General features: G+C 52.5%; 3 protein-coding genes across 3 annotated transcripts; all 3 read right to left on the bottom strand.

The window, feature by feature from the left end:
* Positions 1-13,544: 13,544 nt before the first annotated feature.
* IUM83_08097 (ATP-binding Cassette (ABC) superfamily) lies at positions 13,545-14,633 on the bottom strand (the record flags this gene model as incomplete). The annotated part of the gene is made up of 1 exon (XM_067932449.1): positions 13,545-14,633. One exon carries the CDS (start codon positions 14,631-14,633, stop codon positions 13,545-13,547), a length of 1,089 nt encoding a protein of 362 aa, XP_067790053.1.
* A 204-nt stretch (positions 14,634-14,837) lies between these two features.
* Positions 14,838-16,430, bottom strand: IUM83_08098 (ABCG transporter ABC superfamily; the record flags this gene model as incomplete). Its single annotated transcript, XM_067932450.1, has 1 exon — positions 14,838-16,430. One exon carries the CDS (start codon positions 16,428-16,430, stop codon positions 14,838-14,840), a length of 1,593 nt encoding a protein of 530 aa, XP_067790050.1.
* Positions 16,431-17,017: 587 nt separating this feature from the next.
* Positions 17,018-20,115, bottom strand: IUM83_08099 (ABCG transporter ABC Superfamily; the record flags this gene model as incomplete). Its single annotated transcript, XM_067932451.1, has 5 exons — positions 17,018-17,064; positions 17,123-17,404; positions 17,474-17,602; positions 19,078-19,359; positions 19,431-20,115. The coding sequence occupies 5 exons, from the start codon at positions 20,113-20,115 to the stop codon at positions 17,018-17,020; spliced, it is 1,425 nt and encodes a 474-aa protein (XP_067790075.1).
* Between the last annotated feature and the right edge of the window lie 2,110 nt (positions 20,116-22,225).

Consider the following 22,225-nt stretch of genomic DNA (forward strand, 5'->3'; position numbering starts at 1 on the left):
CCCGGACAGCGGAGGGAATACCGGTGTTGTGGTCTTCGTCGACCGCTTCAGCAAGATGGTACATCTTGCTGCGGTGACGGCAGAAGTGACTGCGAAGCAGACGGCCCGTCTGTTCGTTGACATGGTGTTCAAACACCATGGCATGCCGACCGACATCGTGTCGGACAGAGACCCGCGCTTCACAGCCCACCTGTGGCAAGAAGTGTTTACACTTCTTGGGAGCCAGCTTTCAATGTCGACTGCGGACCATCCGCAGACGGACGGTCAAACCGAGCGCGTGAATCGCGTGCTCGTCGATTTGTTGAAGAGCTACGCTCACTCATTCCAATACTGGAGCGAGTGCTTATCGATGGCAGAGTTTGCCATCAATAACTTAGTGCATGCCTCGACCGGGCATACATCGTTCTACGCGAATGCCATGTGGCAACCACGTCTACCGAGTTTACTCGGAGTGATGGCTCCTACTTTAAGTGGGGGAGGATCTACGACTGCAATACAGCAGCCGCAGAAAACCGCTGACACTTGCACAGTGTCAGCTGCAACAATGAACCAACCACATGAGTCTGCGCAGGGCGCAGACTCCCCCAACAACAAAGACAAAGACCACGGGTCTGCGCAGGGCGCAGACACCGCGAAGAACCACGCAGAGGCAGGGCCTCTAGCGGAGAGCGAGCTGAATGACTTCAGCTCCGATGCAATCAATTTCATCACCAAAAGACAAGCCGTAATTCGGTTTGTCCAAGACGCAATAGCAGCTTCCGTTGATCAACAGAAGCTGAACGCAGACAATGTGGGCAGAGGCAACACAAATGAATTCAAAGTTGGTTCATTAGTTTTGTTAGCTACTCAAAACCTGCCTCAACGTGCAGTTTCGGATTTCGAAGCAAGCAAGCTTGCTCCGCGCTTCATCGGGCCGTTGACTGTGTTGGCACGGCACGGCAACGCTTACACGCTAGATATACCATCTAGCATGCGCCTCCATCCGACCTTTTACGTCGGACGGCTAAAGTCATACCTGCAGCACGAGCCATCTAGCTCGGCTGACCCGAAGCCTCGGCAGGAGCCGAGGCAGAAGCGGAAGCCTTGGCCTCGGCGACGGGCATCCTCGCAACCCCTTCATCTGGGTCCCCAACTCGACCTGGATATTCGAGGCGGTCTGCGAGACCGACGCGACTTGGGCCTTCTGGTTCGCCAGCTCGTGCTTCAGGGCGGCGAACTCAGCGCCCTGCAGACGCTCAACGGCGGTCACCCGGTGGTGGAGAGACGTGTACTGATCAGCCCGGGGCTGATCATACCCGGGGTGTGTTCCCGCCCCCGCCACCGCCGATCCGTGACGCCCGAGGCTCAACCCGCTGGATTGTTGAGCGGATTGTTGACCATAGTATCCCGAAAACGAACCCTCAAGGGGCTCGTTTTCGTATTCGGAAATGGTGAGGGTGTACGAGGAGCAGTACGCGCTGGCGCAGCGGAAGTAGTGCGAGCGCTGTGGTCATCGCTAGCGCCCGAACCCTCACGTGCTAAGAACTTAGCACGGAGTTCTTTGAGACTCTCGGGCACACGGAACGACGTGTACCCGTTCAGGTCGCGGTCGCTCAAGCGGACCGCGCCTGGGAAGCACTTCGCGCACTGAAAGCCCTCGAGCCCAGTGCACGGCACATTAGCCTCCTCCGCAGCAACGTGGAGTTGCTCTAACTTTCCACGCTTCGAGTACGTCTCGAAGCGATCACGCGCTTGCTTAATCCGATCACGGTAAGCACTCAGCCTCTTGTTGACATTTTCAACAAAAGCATTCCAACTTTGACAAAGTGCCTGCCATTCAGGCACTTTGCTGCGAGAAGATGTCTTCTTGCTTTGAAACCATCGGAGCTCATGAAAGAGTCCGATGTGGTAATCACGCCTTTGATGCGGAAACGCATCAAAGTGCAGCTCGGCAGCTACAGCGTCATCTTTGATGGCGCTGACTACGTACAGGCACCTCATTCGGAGGTACCGAGTTCCAAACCGGTCCGCGATCTCGGACGCGGACGGCATTCGGATCGCGCGCTACAGGCGCAGCGCGCGGAGAGCCTTGAGTTTATCACGCGCTGCAGCAGCAGCGCGCGGAGTACTGAGAGCCCCAGCGGAAGCGAGTGGGGTATCGCTTCAGCACGCGAACGCTTCGAACTCGAAGCGTCCGATTCATCCCCTTCACGCGGGCGAACGAGGGTCGAGCGATTCGCTCGACACTGCGCTTTGAGGGCGAGTCCTCCTCGCCCTCCATGTCTTCATCGTCGTCGTCGAAGTCGACGACGTCACCGTACTTCGCCTTCTGGCGTTCGAGGTAGTCGTCGATGGAGAGATGACTCCCCATCGACTTTGCGGACTTTCGAGGCGCGCTCATCGTTGAATGAGCGCGGGTTTCTTCTCCAAACGCGGAGAATTGACGAATGGTCAATTCAAAGATTGACGTGCGGGGACCCCGCGTCTAACCTTATGGGGATGGTGTAACGGTTACACGTACAAGTGGCTGCAAGCCACTTGTGAATTCAACAGATAGGTTATCTGTTAAACGTTTTGGATACTTCTCACATTGGTGTAAGACACACCGATGGATACATTGAAGTGGACCACCACAGTGAGTGGTCCACACATACCAAAGATCCTATTGGTAGAAAGCAGCATCTTTCTACCAATCAGAGTCATGCATATTATGGGCTCTGACAGCCAGCCGCTGTCAACCCTTTCACAGATGATAAACAGTTTTAGCAGATTTTAGAGGAAGATCAATTTACAAGCAATACAGTTCTCATTTTACCTTAAACTAGCTACTTGGAGTCTTGTCTAAGTTAACTTATATTTGTGTACTCAAATATAATTAACCTAAGTCATTACTAAGTACTTACGCTTCCTCATACACGTTGCGCAACGTGTAAGCTAAAGTAGTGAGTCAAGTTAGACCTACTACAGGCTCTGCCTCCTATACCCTGCCGTCCCGCGAATACATTCGCCTCCACTTTGACACGGAAGAGCTTCAGGCGATTAAATCTGTGCAGTCCGCCGAATCGGCATGGTTAAGCATAAACGTTCGCGAGGCATTAAGTGCGGTCCTCGCAACACTCGTCTGGGGTCCGTGGTGGTCACAAGTGCGATCAAACAATCAGCCATTGTTTGCTGCACGAGGACTCGAGTCTGTTTTCTGGATCGATAATAACTTTTCCATAGCCGTTGTGGCCTGGTTGATGGCAGCCGTAGCACGTCTCGTTGCGCTTGAGTAGTACTGCCCGAAAACCGGACAAACGGGTCAAGAACTTAATCGCGTGTTTGCGCAGAACTTGGTCAATCTTGGGCTGTCCTCGACAGAGCACCTGCGACTTCAAATTTCTTGACGGACTTGGGCTCTAGAGCATGGACTGGACACATGCTGGAAACCTGGACTAACGGTGTGTATTCGTGGTTCTCCCGGGACATTCCCACCGAGTACCGAAAGATCTACAAGACAAACTTGTCTACTTGCAATGGCACTCGCTATCGGACACTTCCTGCAAGCGCTATCTCCACACCTGGAACCAGTGGTGCCAATTCTGCAACCGGCGTGGAATCTCCTGCTGGCTACCACCACACGACCAGGACCAACATCCTCACTGCTCATTGCTTTCGCGGTTGAAAGCTGAACACCCCGGACAACATGGCCCATCTAACCGTTTTGAGACCGTACGGGCTCAAAACGGTTGCCACGCTAGATGGTGTCATCAGGCTTGTGCCGGCTTCAGACCATACATCCAGCCCCAACACGAGCTTGTCTTCCGAGGTATCCGACGACTCAGTCCACCCCGACGACAACGGGCAGCCGTCACCATTCCCATGCTCCAAGCAATCACGAAGGCAGCAGATTTCACAGTCACCCAACACCACGTCCTTTGCGGGGCTAGTGGGCTAGATCTTCTCGGTACTCGGTGGGAATGTCCCGAAAAGATTCCACGGTTACTGCTGGTAAGTCAGAGATTTCGTAGTGCTCGACAGTGCTGGCTCGCCTGCAAGCAGCTTCAAGAACGCGTCGTCCGTTGAAATCACGCTCCGAGGAAGCAAGACTGACCAAGCTGGACAATAGTCAAAACGCGTCCCCCTAAGGAGCGATCTAGCACCCGTTTGTCCGGTTTTCGCGGCAGTACTACTCAAGCGCAACGCAGACGTGCTACGGCTGCCATCAACTCACCCGGTGTGTTCGACCGGCTACGGAAAAGTTTTATCGTCAGAAAACATGACTCGAGTCCTACGAGGTGCAGCAACACAATGCGGAGAGGAGTCAAGCAGAATATCAACGCACTCGCTGCGGACGGGAGGAGCCACGGCGATGCATTCAGCTTCGACGCAGATACAATACGCATGCATGGCAGATGGGCCTCCGATGCGTATCAAGTTTACATCCGACAAGCTCCAGCTTCGGACTTCATCTAGCCAAAAGCGTGCTCTCGCGAACAACCATCACGCGCCCGACCATTCTATGGGGTAGCATGAGCACTAGTGCTCACGTGGTCGGGTCTGTAGTGGGTCTAACTTGACTCACTACTTTAGCTTATACGTTGCGCTACGTGTATGAGGAAGCGTAAGTACTTAGTAATTACTTGAGTTAATTATATTTGAATACACAAATATAATTTAAATCAGATAAGACTCCAAATGACTTAGATTAGGTAAATGAGAACTGTATTGTTTGTAAATTGATTTTCCTCCTAAATCTGCTAAAACTGTTTATCATCTATGAAAGGGGTTCACTGTCAGAGCCCCGCCAATATGCACGTCTATAATTGGTAGAAAGATGATGCTTTCTACCAATAGGATCTTTGGGTAGGTGTGGACCACTCATTGTGGTGGCCCACTTCAATGTATCCATTGGTGTGGCTTCCACCAAGGTGAGGAAGTATCTAAAACTTTAAACAGATATCTTATCTGTTAAAATCACAAGTGGCTTGTAGCCACTTGTGCGTGTAACCCCGTTACACCATCCCCCCTTAAGGTTAGACGCGCGGGGTCTCCGCACGTCAACCTTCTGAATTGACCATTCGTCAGTTCTCCGCGTTTGGAGAAGAAACCCGCGCTCATTCAACGATGAGCGCGCCTCAAGAAAAGAAGAAGCCGAAGTCGGTGGAGAGTCATCTCTCCATCGACGACTACTTCGAACGCCAGAAGGCGAAGTACGGTGACGTCGTCGACTTCGACGACGACGATGAAGACATGGAGGGCGAGGAGGACTCGCCCTCAAAGCGTAAAGACTCAGTGTCGAGCGAATCGCTCGACCCTCACGCCAAGAACGTTCGCCCGCGTGAAGGGGATGAATCGGACGCTTCGAGTTCGAAGCGTTCGCGTACTGAGAGCGATACCCCACTCGCTTCCGCTGGGGCTCTCAGTACTCCGCGCGCTGCTGCTGCAGCGCGTGATGTTAAAGCTCAAGGCTCTCCGCGCGCTGCGCCTGTAGCGCGCGATCCGTGGATGCCGTCCGCGTCCGAGATCGCGGACCGGTATGGGAACTCGGTACCTCCGAATGAGGTGCCGTTATACGTATGCAGCGCCATCAAAGATGACGCTGTGGCTGCTGAGCTGCACTTTGATGCGGAGACGCATCAAAGGCGCGATTATTACATCGGACACTCCGATGGTTTCAAAGCAAGATGACATCTTCTCGCAGCAAAGTGCCCGAGTGGCAGGCACTTTGTCAAAGTTGGAACGCTTTTGTTGAGAACTTCAACAAGAAGCCGAGTGCTTACCGTGATCGGATTAAGCAAGCGCGTGATCGCTTCGAGACGTACTCGAAGCGTGGAAAGCTGGAGCAACTTCATGTTGCTGCTGAGGAGGCAAATGTGCCGTGCGCTGTGCCCGAGGGCTTTCAGTGCACGAAGTGATTTCCAGGCGCGGTCCGCTTGAGCGACCGCGACCTGAATGGGTACACGTCATTCCGTGTGCCCGAGAGTCTCAAAGAGCTCCGTGCTAAGTTCTTAGCACGTGAGGGTTCGGGCGTTAGCGATGACCGCAGCGCTCGCACTACTTCCGCTGCGTCAGCGCGTACTGCTCTTCGTACGCCCTCACCATTTCCGAATACGAAAACGAGCCCCTTGAGGGTTCGTTATCGGGATACTATGGTCAACAATCCGCTCAACAATCCAGCGGGTTGAGCCGCGGGCATCACGGATCGGCGGTAGCGGGGGTGGGAACACGCCCCGGGTATGATCAGCCCCGGGCTGATCAGTATGCGCCTCTCCACGACCGGGTGACCGCCGTGGAGCGTCTGCAGGGCGCTGAGTTCGCCACCCTGAAGCAGGAGCTGGCGAACCAGAAGGCCCAATTCGCGTCGGTCTCGCAGACCTCCTCGAATATCCAGGTCGAGTTGGGGACCCAGATGAAGGGGTTGCTCCAGCGCGTTCGCGCGCTGGAGGAGAGGCTGCTCGTCGCCGAGGCCAAGGCTTCCGCTTCTGCCGCGGCTCCTGCCGAGGCTTCGGGTCAGCCGAGCTAGACGGCTCGTGATGCAGGTATGGCTTCAGCCGTCCGACGTAAAAGGTCGGATGGAGGCGCATGCTAGACGGTATGTCTAGCGTGTAAGCGTTGCCGTGCCGTGCCAACACAGTGAACGGCTCGATGAAGCGCGGAGCAAGCAAGCTTGCTCCGAAATCCGAAACTGCATGTTTAGGCAGGTTTTGAGTAGCTAACAAAACCAATGAACTAACTTTGAATTCATTTGTGTTGCCTCTGCCCACATTGTCTGCGTTCAGCTTCTGTTGGTCAACAGAAGCTGCTATTGCATCTTGGACAAACCGAATCACGGCTTGTCTTTTGGTGATGAAGCAGATTGCATCCGAGCTGAAATCATTCAGCTCGCTCTCCGCTAGAGGCCCTGCCTCTGCGTGGTTCTTCGCGGTGTCGGCGCCCTGCGCAGACTCATGTGGTTTGTTTATTGTTGCAGCTGACACTGTGCAAGTGTCAGCGGTTTTCTGCGGCTGCTGTATTGCAGTCGTAGATCCTCCCCCACTTAAAGTGGGAGCCATCACTCCGAGTAAACTCGGTAGACGTGGATGCCGCATGGCATTCACGTAGAACGGTGTATGCCCGGTCGAGGCATGCACTGAGTTATTGATGGCAAACTCTGCCATCGGTAAGCACTCGCTCCAGCAGTGGAACGAGTGAGCGTAGCTCTTCAACATATCGACGAGCACGCGATTCACGCGCTCGGTTTGACCGTCCGTCTGCGGATGATCCGCAGTCGACATGGAAAGCTGGCTCCCAAGAAGTGTAAACACTTCTTGCCACAGGTGCGCTGTGAAGCGCGGGTCTCTGTCCGACACGATGTCGGACGGCATGCCATGGTGTTTGAACACCATGTCAACGAACAGACGGGCCGTCTGCTTCGCGGTCACCTCTGCCGGCACCGCAGCAAGATGTACCATCTTGCTGAAGCGGTCGACGAAGACCACAACACCAGTATTCCCTCCGCTGTCCGGGAGAAGACCAAAGATGAAGTCCAATGCCATGGACTTCCAACACTCCGACGGAGTCGGTAGTGATTGCAATGGAGCCTGCGCAAACGGCGCAGGCTTTACGCGTTGGCATACCTCGCAAGCATGTATGTACTTGCGCACCCACTTTTACTGGTGGTGCCAGTAGAAGTCGCACGTGAGAAGGACGTATGTCTTCTCACGTCCGAGATGTCCCGCAGTCGGGGCATCATGATATTCGTACATGATCCTGAGTCGCAGGTCATGGTCATTCGGCACGACAACGCGATCCGCATTGTCGTCGACTGCATTATAAAGCAGTAATCCGTCGTGCACTCGAAAGCGGTGTGCACGCGCACGAAGGTGCTTGGGCAGCTTCTGACGAGACTTGTCAGAAGGCGCTGTGCTATAGGCCAGCAAGAGCTTCGTGTCCGCGTCGTGCGCGTACGCGGCCTTCACATCATCCAACAGAGATGATGTGGGTTTGCTCGATCGCATGGCGTCAATGGCATTGACGTCAACAGCTTCTACATAGTCCAGCCGACGTGATAACGCGTCGGCCACCACGTTCAATCTTCCGGGTTTGTATTCGACCCGGGAGTTATACTCCGCAAAGAATGAGAGCCATCTCGCCATTCTTTGTGAAATGTGTGGCGACTTCACTGCGGTACGCAGTGAAGCATGGTCGGTGTAGACCACAAACGGTCTGCTTCCAAGCAAATACACTCGGAACTTTGCGAGTGCGTATTTCATGGCAGGGAGCTCCTTGTCATGCACTGGATAGTTGCGCTCAGCTGGCTTCAGCTGACGCGATTGGTAGTAGACGACACGATCACGGCCCTCGTGATCGTGCTGCATCAACGCGCATCCGATCGCGAAATCGGATGTGTCACACACTACGTGAAATGGGCGATCTTGGTCAGCCACTGCCAAGATCGGCGCCTCAGTCAAGCCCTGCTTGACTGCATCGAATGCCTTTTGGCAATCGGTTGTCCACTTCCACACAGCTTCTTTCGTAAGAAGTTGTGACAGCGGGCGGATCTTGCCCGCGTAATCCTCCACGTACTTGCACAAGTACGTGGCCAAGCCAAGGAACTGCCTCAGCTCCTTGACACTTGAAGGCGTTGGCCATTCATTGATCACTCTGACCTTTTCCGGGTCAGGGCGAACGCCATTCTTCCCTACGAGACACCCGAGGATGGGTATCTCGCTCGCCCCGAAGATACACTTCTTCAGGTTCGCGTAGAGCTTATGCTTTCGCATAAGCTCAAGTAGCTTCCGGAGATGCACCCTGTCATCTCTACGTCGGTCTTCTCGTCCACAGCTCGGCTGTGGATGAACACATCATCAAAGTAGCTCGATGCGAAGTCGCGCACCGAGCGCAACAAGTGCGTCACGCACCTATTGAAAGTCGCAGGGGCGTTCTCAAGCCCCTGTGGCATCACTAGCCATTCCCAGAGCATGATGCTTGGCGTGCTCACTGCCGTGAGAGGGATATCGCTCTCACGCATTAGGATCTGATAGAATCCGTCTCGCAAGTCGAGAGCACTGTAAACGGTGCTCCCGGCCATCGAATCGATGATAACATCTTTTCGTGGTATCGGCGTCTGCGCCGGTACCGTCGCATCGTTCAGCTTGTTATACGCATGAACGATGCGCCATCCGCCCTGTGGCTTTTTAACACAGAACGTCGGAGCACTGTGCGGGGACTTTGATTCCCGCACTTGTCCTGCATTGCGACGACTTTCAAAGAAGTCGTCGATCGCTTTCACTTGTTCTCGCGGCAGTGACCACTGCCGTGTGACACAGTATTTCGTGCCCGGCACGAGATCAATCTCGTGCTGGATGCCCTTATCCTGCGGAAGCTCCGCAGGAATCTCTTCCGGGAGTACGTCTTTGTACTCCCTCAACAATTCGTAATAGGGACTCGACTTTAGCGAGTCCCAACCTTGTTCCTCGAAGCGCTCTCGCTTCGTCTTTGCACTGAGAGTGTCTTCACTCTCAGTGGTACTTCCCATGAAGAGCTGTCTCAGCTCTTCCCTCTCACTCTCCGTTCTTTCGCTGTTCGAAAGAACGCAGACCTGCTCGGTGCGTCCATCGTGCAAGTCGCGCGTGAAGCGCTTCCAGCTCATGGCTGGAAGCGAAGTCAACTCCGACGCCGTCGTCGGAGGACTAGCGAGTTCCATCTCACGATACTGGAATCCAGTATCGGTGCGCGTCAAGACGCTTAGCGTCTCGACGTCCGGCGTCACCGCCTCAGTCTGCTCAGCAGACTGCTCTTGTTGCGTCTCGGTCCCGGACCGAGACTTGCGCAGCGTTTTCCGCTTGCGCCGTCTTCTTGTTGTGCGGAGCCCGGCTCCGCACAGTTGTTCTTCTGGTCCGGGCCCGGCCATGGACAGTTGTTTGCCGGTGGCCCCTGTCCGCGGGCGCGCGGTATCAAGCCCGGCTTGACCGCATTTTCCTTCGTGCAGCCCGGCTGCACGGAGATGTGTTCCATCGCCGGCAGACACTGTTTGCGGGCACGCGATATCAAGCCCGGCTTGATCGCATGGCGCTTCGTCGTGCAGCCCTGCTGCACGACAGCATGCAAATTGCGTCAGTGCGGTACGTTTGCAACCGTCCGCACTGTTTGCAGCGTCAACTCCCGGAGTTGACACGCCTTCGTCACCTCGGCGCCATTCATTGGCGGAGCCCCTCATGACCGAGGGTGCGTCGGCTCCCGCAGTCGACGCGTCGTTGTCGACCTGACCGCTTCGGGTCAGGGACTGTCCCTTACACGCTTGAACGTGGGTGTTGGTTCCCGGAACCAGTACATCTTTTGCTTCTGACGTCGGCAGCATTGCCGATGTTGGTCTCACCTGTGCGCGCCCTCGCGCACTTCTTGGGCACTCCGGGACAGCAGCATAAAGCGCTGTCTCGACTGGTGAGCCGCGCGCACTTGCTGGTGCGTGCGCTGCGGTAACAGGGCCATCGCTCTCTGTTCCGCTGTCGCGGCCGAAGCGCACGAGCGTGAGCTTCTTCCAGTCTATTACCGGATCACGCCGTGCAAGCCATGGCATGCCCATTACCACGTCGAACTTATCGTCCATGTCCAGGATGATAAAGTGTTCGACAAACACTCGTTGTTTGTACGAGAAGCGCACGTTCACGACGCGCTTCTCGGTCTTCACGATGGCACCTGTTGCCAGTCGTACCTCCAGAAAACTTCGAGGTACATTTACCTCCTCGAAGTCAAGACTCGGTAAACTCCGCAGTCGAACAAAGTTGTTCGACGCGCCTGAATCTACCAAAGCTCGAAGAGAGTCACTCGCTCTCTTCGAGTAAACCTTCAAGATGACTAGGTTTGGCCTGTCATCTTGCTTCTTGCAGTGAGAGCTGGTCTCACTGGGGGCTGCAGTCCTCAGTGTCGCGTGCCCGATGTCGGCACGCGTGGCTGCGTTACCAGTAGGGCGCCCCGCGCCTACTGGATATTCGCGTTTTTTGTTGGTCCGTGGCGATGCCAGGCATCGCCACGACGGCCACCTCCAGGGGGCATAGGAGCTGTGCACTCCCGTGCAAAGTGACCGATCCTTCCGCAGCGGAAGCATCGCACGTTACCTCCCTGCTGCTGGTAACCAGCAGTTGTTGCGTTCGAGAGGTCCATTGGTTCTGGACCTCCCGTCCTCACTACTGGGCACGGTTGCGGCGTCGGCACATTTGCACGGAGTTTAGCCTGCCGCAGGCTAAACTCTTCTTGCATGGCAAGAGTAATCGCAGCTTCGAGAGTACTCGGGTACTCTCGGAAGAGATAGGTCTTCACGGGTCCATCTCTAAGTCCCTTCGTGAACGCGACGACCTTAGTCACCTCGTCAATTGGATTGGTCACAATATTTGAGACCAAGTATCGTGCTCGCTGCGCGTAAGCATGAACGTCATGCTTACCCTGCTGAAGGTCGAGGAACTCCGCCCTCGACCAGAACTCGTTTTGCGGGGGCTCAAACGCTTGTCTGAGCTCTCTTTGAATACTTCGTACATGCTGAAGCACGTAGGATCGGAGAGTCGGCGTCCATACGCCCAACCCCTTGCGCGTCCGCAAAGGCAGGACATGGCGAACGCGACCTTCGACAGCGGGTCGACGATGCGTCGAGCCGCTATGGCTGTGTCGAGCTCGACAAGCCACCGGAGGAGAGGCTCGCCATCTCTTCCCACGTAATTGCTTACGCTCAATTTCAATGATTGGGCACGCGGTGTCGTCCCTGACGACGCCGTCACTGAGGGAGCAGCGTCACGCTGCTCCTTCATGATGAATCCTAGAGCAACACCATGTTGCTCCGTCGGCGATAGCGTACGCAGCATCAGAGCTATCGCCGCTTCTCCAATGACTGTTGACAGTCGTTGGAGGGCTTCCCACTCTGGGTCAAACAGGTGGGGGCAGTCCGCGCGCAACATGCGTTGCAGGCGTGTTGGAGCACTCCATGGGCACCTCCGTGCTCATGTGGTTCTCGGCTCCGCGTTCATACTCCTCGTACGAACGTCAAGCGGTCGATCGTTGGACGGACTACAAAGTGCTACCAGGTGTATTGGGTCTAACTTGACTCACTACTTTAGCTTATACGTTGCGCTACGTGTATGAGGAAGCGTAAGTACTTAGTAATTACTTGAGTTAATTATATTTGAATACACAAATATAATTTAAATCAGATAAGACTCCAAATGACTTAGATTAGGTAAAATGAGAACTGTATTGTTTGTAAATTGATTTTCCTCCTAAATCTGCTAAAACTGTTTATCATCTATGAAAGGGGTTGACTGTCAGAGCCCCGCCAATATGCACGTCTATAATTGGTAGAAAGATGCTGCTTTCTACCAATAGGATCTTTGGGTAGGTGTGGACCACTCATTGTGGTGGCCCACTTCAATGTATCCATTGGTGTGGCTTCCACCAAGGTGAGGAAGTATCTAAAACTTTAAACAGATATCTTATCTGTTAAAAGTACAAGTGGCTTGTGCGTGTAACCCCGTTACAGGGCCAATAAATGATTCGCGATTTGCACCCCACGCTACATTACGACGTGTTGAAGGAAATAATAAGTATGAACGCGTACTTATTATTAAGAGTATGAACCTTGTAGGTTTTAGTATAATCATGATACATTCCGGCATGACTACCTCGATTGGTATGAAATCGTATTGGTTTGAAGTCGTAGTTGGGTATATGATAGGAATCCACGTGTATAACGCTAAAATCGTTGTAAATATTACCTCTTCGCATTTCCCGGATCAAACGTGGGTACACTAGACTTATGTCACGGTAACCGTCAAAGCGGAAACGTAGAATGGAGAGCTGAATCACAACGATAACCTACGCTATACAAGTATATCTAGGATATAAAGGATATAAAGAATATGATATCCTACAGCAATAACTACATGTTGAAGAACTGGTTTAGTCTATTTTTCTGTTCACCTAGGATATGATTGGCTGAAATAAAATGTTGTTCAGGAATGGTTCTCTTAAAACCAAAACCTTCTCTTTCTAACCATGAAACATCTTAGTAAATGATTTCAAGTTCTCGAGTCGCGCGTAGCACAACTACAACCGAGTTTTACATGCGGCGCTACTAGGTATACTCCTGGTATCACCCCTGTTGACCAGATCTGCTTGTTCTCGCTTTGTTGGCCACGTTTGGTTGTCTTTATGACACTGCAATTCAAGATTGTTCACGCGTGTACAGTATACAGAAACGAAACCGTAAATGTTAATCCTGCGCGATGGCAACCAACCGATTGCTCCTTCGATAATTGTCGCTCATTGTTGTTCTTACTGGACTGAGAGTTTGTCGTTTGTTATCGTTGATCATCGTTCTATATGTCTTCATGCGCGCCACGCTGTGGGAGGAGTCCTCCGGGAGGACAGCACTTTGTCTTCGTTACTGTGCATCGACTCACTCAAACAGGCAAGCGGAAGTTGGTCGATATTGGTTTAAACATGGCAGCGCCTTCGCCTCACAGCAATTCTTCACGCTTGAATACGCTCTTGAGCGCTCACTACATACCTAATCGTTCGTCTATCTACAATCTTGATCATCCTCGCCCGCGCGTCGTTTACATCTCATGTACAACAGGCGACGTCTGCGGTTCTCGAGTCTCACTCAAGGCAGCTGGCGGTTTCGTCGGCGTCGTCGGCACCTCCGCAACTGAGAACGTGGACGCGGCCGCCTCGGCCACCACGGGCAAGGCAGCCTCCATCTCCTTCCTGTAGTTCCTCATCATCCTGGATGCGCGTTTGGACCTCGGGCGGCCCATGTCCACACTGCACTTCAACTTCATCACGGGTGACGGCGTGCACATGTTGAACGTCGAGGTGCGTCCTCCTCCACCTGCACTACCGGGCGCAATGCCCAGCCGTCTCCTGGCTCCACTGCCACTACCTGTAGTCAAAAACCTGTGCTCCTTGGCCACCAGCTTGACTCCTCCTGCGACCGACCGGGGCTTCTTGCTGGGCGTCCTCAACGGCGTCGGCGCCGGCTGCGGCTCCTGCTCCTGTTCCTGCTCCTGTTCCTGCTGCTGCACCTGCAGCTTCCGGATGCTGCGGCAGAAGTGCTCGACGTCGGCCTGCTGCGGGTCGAAGAAGACGCCGACGACGCCGCTGTCGTTGGCCACGCGGATGTTGACGGCGTCGTCGTCCACCAGCACCGTGTCGCGGTTGCGCACGACGGCGCCGCGGCGGCGCTGCACCTCGAGGGCGGCCGAGATCATGAAGGGCAGCTTGAACTTGCGGTCCAGGTGGCGGCCGTCGGCCTGCCACAGCGGCAGGAAGTCGGCCGCCTGCGCATTGGCCAGCGACCACGACCGGTCGTCGCCGCGCACCACGAGCTGCTCGGCCAGCGCGGCCGGGAAGCTCAGGCGCAGCACGTCGCGGATGAGCGCCGTCTGCGGGCTGAAGGTCACGATGGCCACGCTCACGCCGGCCTCGCACAGCAGCGGCACCAGCAGCAGGAAGAAGCGCCGCACGTGCGCGCGCAGCTCGGCGGCCGAGCGCGCCCAGCGCCCGCCCGTGTGCACGCGCACGAACGTGGCGTCGAAGTCGATGCACACGAGCTTGGCCCCGGCGGAGCGCAGCCCCGCGGCCGCCTCCAGCGCCTGCGCCTCCTCCTGGTCCACGCTCGGCCGACGCCCCGACGCGGACGCCATGGGCCGCATGCACTGCCCTGGCCGCGTCGAAATAATTTGAATTCCTGTTTGGAGGGAAACGGCTTTCGCGCGGATTTTTTTTTTCGTTCTGTTTTTGTTTTTGAATTCCGCGTTTGCCCATTTTTAGAGCCCAAAATGAAATGGTGTGGACCACAACTTCAACAAAAGTCCATTGATCTGACAACTCATCTACCAGTAGGTAATTTACCGCCGGCCCGTGTGGAACTTGTACAGGATGAGCGCGAAGAGCAGCTCGAAGGCGGCCGCGTTGCCGGCCAGCACGGCCAAATCGCGGCCGACGTGCACCTTGTCCGGGAGGAACTTGGCCCGCACGGCCAGGCCCGTGGGGGACGAATCTTCGCCGAACTGATTGAATATCAAAGCCTCGAAGCTGTAGGAGAGGAATCCCAGCTGGTGGGCCCAGCGCCAGTAGCTGGGCATGGCGTGACCCGGCACGAACAGCCCCATGACCAGGATAAGCCAGCCGAAAATCGCGGCGCCCAACGCCATTCCCATGACGAAATGGGGTACAATAGCGGAAATGAGGTGCATGAGGTTCTCGGCCACGACGAGCGAGAAAAACACCACGAGGAGTAATATCCCGTACGATTTTAAACCGGCCAAGTACCCGACGAGAAGAGTAGAGCTCAGTGCAATAAGGAAGACGCCCGGCAATGCACCGAGAACGTTGGCCACCACGTAGCTGCCCACGTTGAGCCCGCTGTTGGTCCGTTCCCGCAGAAACACAGAACGCTGTTCGATGAAGAACGGCAGAACTGCTATGGACATGAACACGAGGTAGATATTCACGTACGTGATCAGTCGCACGATGTCCGTGGCGATGATCTTCGGATTCGTGGATAGGTACATGGTTCCGACCATGAACGACAAAACGGTGTAGGTCACTAGTCGGACCCAGTAGATTCCAGGGTTGCGGAGGTTGTTCAGCAAATTTCGATGTAGCAGTACAAAAAATTGTTGAATGGGCGATGGGGATGTGAGCAGCATGGACTTAATGGTGTGGGTACCCAAGGCATCGGTGTGAATAGCGCTGAGAATGCGAGCAGCAATCGCGCAAGAAGCGTATCCGTTGATTAGTTGCACGATGTCACCGTGGCCTTCGAAATCTGTGTTCGCGAGATCAATGAAATACTCGACCGGGTCTTGATATTGAGGACAGTTGTAGCCTAAAGACGAGAAGTGACTGATGATTTTAGTACGTGGACCGAAGTAGACGGTTTGACCGGTCGTCAGAATCGCCACATTCGTGAACATTTCGTAGACGAGAGACGATGGCTGGTGGATTGTGCAGATGACAGTCCTCCCTTCTTTGCTCAAGCGTGAGATGAGTTTTACCACGTTGAATGTGGAAGCCGAGTCTAACCCCGACGTAGGCTCATCCAGGAGAATAATTGACGGGTTTGACAGCATCTCGATCGCAATACTAAGGCGGCGTTTCTGGCCTCCAGAGATGCCTTTGTGGAAAATATCGCCTACCATAGTGTTCTCGCACACTCGAAGCCCGATATCGTCAATGACACTCTGAACGCGCTTGAATAGAGTAAGCTTCGTAACACCGCTCGGCATCGTCAACCTTGCCGCCATCACTAGTGTCTCTAGCACCGTAAATGAACCCAAGAGCGAATCTTCCTGTGCCACATAGCTCGACACAGCCCGGAATAGTTTATTATTTCTTGTCTCTCCATTGAGCGAGATGTCGCCTTTGATGGTGCCTGAACAGATGCGGTCTGCCAAGATGTCGAGCAATGTGGTCTTGCCGGATCCGGACGGCCCCATAATCGCGGTGAGCTCTCCTGGTGCACATCGCCCAGTAACCTCGAAAAGGATGGTTTTCTTGCCGTCAGGAGACTTGGGGGTCTTCTTTTTGGTGTTGACCGAGTAGGATAAGCTCTTCCAGCTCAGTATGCATGGATGTCGGTTTGAAAGTACGGGTTTACTGGCACCTTGAGCGCTAGTTTCGACCGAGTGGTGCTCATTCGAGCGAACGGAGACTGGATATTGCTCGAAGCACGAGCTCGACGCAGGCGATATCTGCGATGGCGAGGAAAACATTGCACCGAAAAGTGGGAAAATGAGGAGTAAGTGATGTGTCAAGTCTAGATATTTGGTTGCAAGTGCACACATGTGTGTGCCTGGACTATTTTGGCACGAAGCCGCTGGAATAAGAAAGCGAGATATACTACACCTTTTCTCGGTCAATGTGGGCTAATCTGACAATCAAAGGTAGCATGTTTTAGCTTGGGCGCGGAAAGGAGCCCAATGTAGTATTTCAGGCAAAAGTTAGGCTTAAACCGATACATTGGCACAGAGGGGATTAAATGCGATATGTACATGTAGTTAGTGAGTCGACCATCAATAATACACTATGTCGTGTTGTGCAGCCACGCAAACGTGAACGTGTAGTCGGATGCTTCACATATGAATCGGTTAGAATTGTACTTCGTTAAACAAAAATGAAGAACTCGTACCAAAATGCTGCAGAGTAGCTTGTACATTGTAGAAGACCCAGAGCACGAGCTTTGTCTGCACTTGCTCTCCTTGTTTCTCGAGCACAAATGCCAATTGACGTAGGCCAGATATTTTCATGCGGTGCCATAGCACAAAAAATAAAACAACAAGTGATACAAGCTGCAGGAGGCAGTACAACATCACGTTCCCGAGGGTTTGACGTAGCTTTTCATCGTCCATGCTTTTGATTTGGGAGTAGTAGACGTGATTGGGAAGGTGATACATGATGATTAGGTTCGCCGCTGTCCATAGCGAATAATACACATGAGTTGATGCAAACCAGCCAAATTAGTAGGATGCAGGTGACGTACAGAAAATGATGGGGACGATGACCTCGACGTAGTTGATCAAGATCACAAACTCCGTGATATACAAAACTTTCCGGACATTGAGGGCATACTGAAGTTCTAGCCTCGAGACTTTCGCACTGGCTTCAGCACCTGCTTCAGGCAAACAAAAACCTTTATCCAGGCTAAAACTTGAGCTCGGCTTTGGCCTCATCAGTACGCTTGGTGGTTTTTCGAGTTGCCTGAGCACGTCCTGGCTGGCCGGAAGAATTGCATTGAAAGGCACCACTTTGGTTGATGACGGACCCTCAATTCTAGGAGCAGCCACGGGTGCTTGTGCTGGCTTGTTGGAGCAGTGGCGCTCCAAAATGTCTTGAGTGTACTCTAGGATAGTACTTCGGCGCAATTCTTGTACCTGAGGAATTCTGGAACTTGCCAAAATCTGTCGAATATGCTCTGCATTCACACGATTCTTCACAATCTGCAGGCGTCTGATAACTTTTCCGACGTCGTGCATCGATGCCACCATTTGAGCTCCGTCGATCGCAATTAGTCCGAGTGTTGTCCATATTGACGGGGTATTCTGCATACAATATGACATGAACAGTGAGTTGAAGACCTCTACATTCATAAGGACCACTTCGGGGATCTCGTCGTTTAGGTGGACCACCGTGCGTGACATGACGTTGCGCAACACCATTTTGATGATCGGAAGTAGCATTGCAAAAGGTGTTTTCGCTTTGACGGGAAGTGTAGTGAAGATGTAGAAATACGTGGGATAAATAACCACGAGGGTTTCTTGACATACCCAAACCTTCAGTGAGTTCACCACAAGGGGCCATAATTCTGGATCCGCTCGAGCTCTTTTCAAAAACGATGCAAGCGGAATCAAAAGGAAGACGACCCACGCTGGAGACACTGTAATGATTCCAAACGGTAAAGGGAACCCGACAGCTCGAGACAGCCCCAAAAGCACGCCAGTAGTTTGAGCAGCAGTGATGGTGCTCGTGACGAGAACACGTGAGTTCGACAGCGGGGCACTCGGAATACTATGCCGGAATTGTAAGTTCACAACGATACTTGCGACCAAAAAGGAGAGAAAAACACGGACGACGAACAGGTAGTTCGCGTGGAGGCCCTCGGACGGTGGGCGCAACGGGATCAAGTCAACAAGAATAGTGATAATAACACACGGCCAAGGAATGAGCACCGCCACCAAAAGCGCTCGTAAGAATCCGGTTCGTTGGTTGTAGCTGATGTAGTCACGGACGCGCCTGACCGAATACGAACCATGAAGCTCCACCTGAGCTGCCTCCCAGAACTCCGTGAGGCTTGCAATCCATTTCCCAAAACCCATGCTGAACAGATTCTAGCGCTCAGACCACTGCAGCAATTCTCAGGAATGAGTAGTCGCTATATTTGCTCTCATGAGTTCTAAAGAGACTAATTCTGTAGTAGTGTTCGACGTGATGCTATGTTAGCAGTCACGAAACGGGCGAGTTGGTCTTATACATCACGGTTTTGGACTGCGCAACCAGGCAAACTCAAACGAGTAGTCCGATCCTAGAGCACAATAAGGTGACAATAAATCAGGGTAAGCTATCAACACGAACAACAACACCACTCACCGTAGTGTTGGAGCGTAGCTTGCACGTTGTAGAACACCCAAAACACGAGCTTCGTCTGGATCTGTTCGCCTTGCTTCTCTAGCACGAACGCTAGTTGGCGGAGTCCTGAAATCCGTAATCGGTGCCACAGAACGTAGAACAGGACTACTAGCGACACAACCTGCAGGAAACAGTACAGCATCACGTTCCCAAGTGTTCGACGTAGCTTTTCATCGTCCATGCTTTTGATTTGGGCGTAGTAAACTCGATTCGGATGATGGTACATCGCGATCAGGTTCGCCGCTGGGCATTCATGATACACAAAATTGCAAGTGAGCCAAACAACATGTTTCTGTAGAGCGTAGACAACGTACAGAAAATGATAGGGACGATGACTTCGACATAGTTGAGCAAGAGTACAAACTCCGTGATGTACAGCACTTTGCGAACGTTGATAGCGTAGTCAAGTTCGAGCTTCGTAACGCTCATACCTTCTTTAGCCTTGTGCTTGGGCATCGAAAACACTTTCACCAGACTAAAACTTTGCCTGAATTGGGATCGAATGCTTGTTGCTGAGTATTTAAGCTGTGTGCGCGCATCGTTGTCTGGTACAACAGAAGTACCGAAAGGCACCACAATCGGGCCCTCAGGTTTTGGAGCTGCAACGACAACTTGCGCAACTTGAGTCGGGTTATGACGCTCTAAAATATCTTGGGCATAACCCAAAATTGTCTTCCTGCGCAGCTCTAGAATTTGCTCGACCGTGGGATTATCAATCAAAAGTCGAGCCCGCTCCGTCGTCACTCGATCCTTCACAATTTGCATGCGCCTGATAACCTTTTCGACGTCGTGCATCGATGCGATCATTTGAGTGCCGTCGATCAGAATAAGTCCTAGAGTCGTCCATATCGAGGGTGAATTCTGCATGCAGTAGGACATGAAGAGCGAGTTGAAGACTTCCACGTTCATCAAGACGATCTCCGGGATCTCGTCGCTCAAGTGGACCACGGTGCGTGACATGATGTTCCGCATGACGATCTTCATTATCGGAAGCAGCATCGCGAAAGGTGTCTTGGCATGGGTGGGTAGGGTGGTGAAGATGTAGAAAAATGTCGGGTAGATAAGCACCAGATTTTCTTGGGAAATCCAGGATTTCAATGTGTTGACGATTTGAATGCACACTGTGGGCTCCAAACGCGCTTTGCTGAGAAACGGGAGGAGAGGGATCAGCATGAAGAGCACCCAGACTGGTGATACCAGTAGAATTCCAAACGGTAGTGGGAAGCCAATTGCGAGCGATAGTTCATAATAGACACTTATCGTAGGAACTGTTGTGAAGATAGCGCTAACGATTATACGAGTGTTCGAGAATGAAGCGCTTGGGACACAGTGTCTGAATTGGAGACTGATGATGATAGTTGACATCCAAAACGCGATAAAAGTCCGAACCAAGAAGAGGTAGTTGGCATCTGGTCCTTCGGCCGGCGGACGCAACGGTATCATGTCAGCGAGAATTGTGATGACAACGCATGGGCATGGCACGAGCGCTAGAATCACGAGTGCTCGAAAAATGCTCGTGCGTTGAGTGTAGGCGATGTAGTCGCGAACGCGTTCGACCGAGTAAAACCCATGGAGCTCAACCTGGGCAGCCTCCCAAAAATCGATGATTCGTCCCAACCAAACCAAGACGCCCATTCCCTCGTGGCACAAGACAAACACTGTGCAAGTTCGACGGACACCTGTTGTTGTTCTTGTAGGGATGGGTTGCTATATTTGACGAACACGCATACGACATTATGAGATGCCACATCGTGTGGACCTCCGATTGGCAACTATAATCGGTTTTTGTTTGTTAAAGACGATGGCATTGTGCTTAAGGCATATCTGCACTCGCTATATGTCCACGGAGCCTTAATTTTTATTAGAAGGGTACATTCGTTTCCAAATGTTCTCAAACCAGGTCGGGTGGTTGGCAAGTAATAACGTTTAAACCTCTTCGCTGACGTAAATAGAGATTCTCTGACCCCCCCCCCCCCCCCACCAAAAAAAAAAAAAAAAAAAAAAAAAAAAAAAATCTTCGCTGACGTGCATAACGAGATGTTAACACGTTAGCATCCCATTCTGCTATTTCTGGATCCAAGCGACTACTTTCAACTACAGTAGATATATTTGATATGGTACCTATTTGATATGGTACCTCATTTGCCTCCTAGAGGTTTGCTTCAATTCCAAGATAATGTTCCCTTCCGTCATCAAGATGTTTTGTGTAGCCAAGCAAACTTAAAAGTATAGTCTGATGCTGTAGCCAGAACAACAACAACAAGCAACGTTTTGTTAGTTATTGTTATTTTGTATGTGTTCGATGAGCAAGTGCTAAGCGTCGTACCAAAGTGCTGCAGCGTAGCTTGAACATTGTAGAAGACCCACAACACCAGCTTCGTCTGCACCTGCTCTCCCTGTTTTTCTAGTACAAAAGCTAACTGACGCGGAGCCGATATGCGCAGTTTGTGCCACAGTACCAGGAAAAGGATAACCAGCGATACAATCTGCAAAAAACAATACAGCATGACATTTCCGAGGGTTTGCCACAGCTTTTCGTCGTTCATGCTGTCGATTTGGGAGTAATATACACGATTTGGTAGCTGATACATAACTACGAGGTTCGCAGCTGTTAGAAAACATCGTTGAGAGCGATCAGCCGGGTTACATGTATCAACTACACACCAACATGAACTATGTGAGCGCACTTACAAAAAATGATAGGAACAATAATGTCCACGTAGTTGATCAAGAGCATGAACTCGGTGATGTACAGCATCTTCCGTACTTGGGCAGCATACTCGAGCTCGAGCTGCGATATGTCCACTTTATTCTCGCCACTTGAACTGTGTGTGGAGAAAATTTTGCGTAGGCTTCGGCCCGCTACAAGTTTTGGTCGCACCAGATCTCGGGGCGAATAAACACTGTGTTTAGATGTTGCTTTGAAGCCCTTTGGCTTAGCATTGACGTTTAGATGCGCCACTTGCTGTGCACCTGGTCTTACAGACGCCGTATCAATGTCAGTTGCTGGCGTCGATTTGTATCGATCCAGTATTTCTTCGGTGTATACAAAAATTGGCTTGCTGTCGAACGCTCTCATCTGTGTTCTCATTTCTGGACTTAGTCCCTG

This window comes from Phytophthora cinnamomi (assembly GCF_018691715.1).
Source record: "Phytophthora cinnamomi strain GKB4 chromosome Unknown Contig49, whole genome shotgun sequence".
In the NCBI taxonomy this organism is placed as follows: Eukaryota; Oomycota; class Peronosporomycetes; order Peronosporales; family Peronosporaceae; genus Phytophthora; species Phytophthora cinnamomi.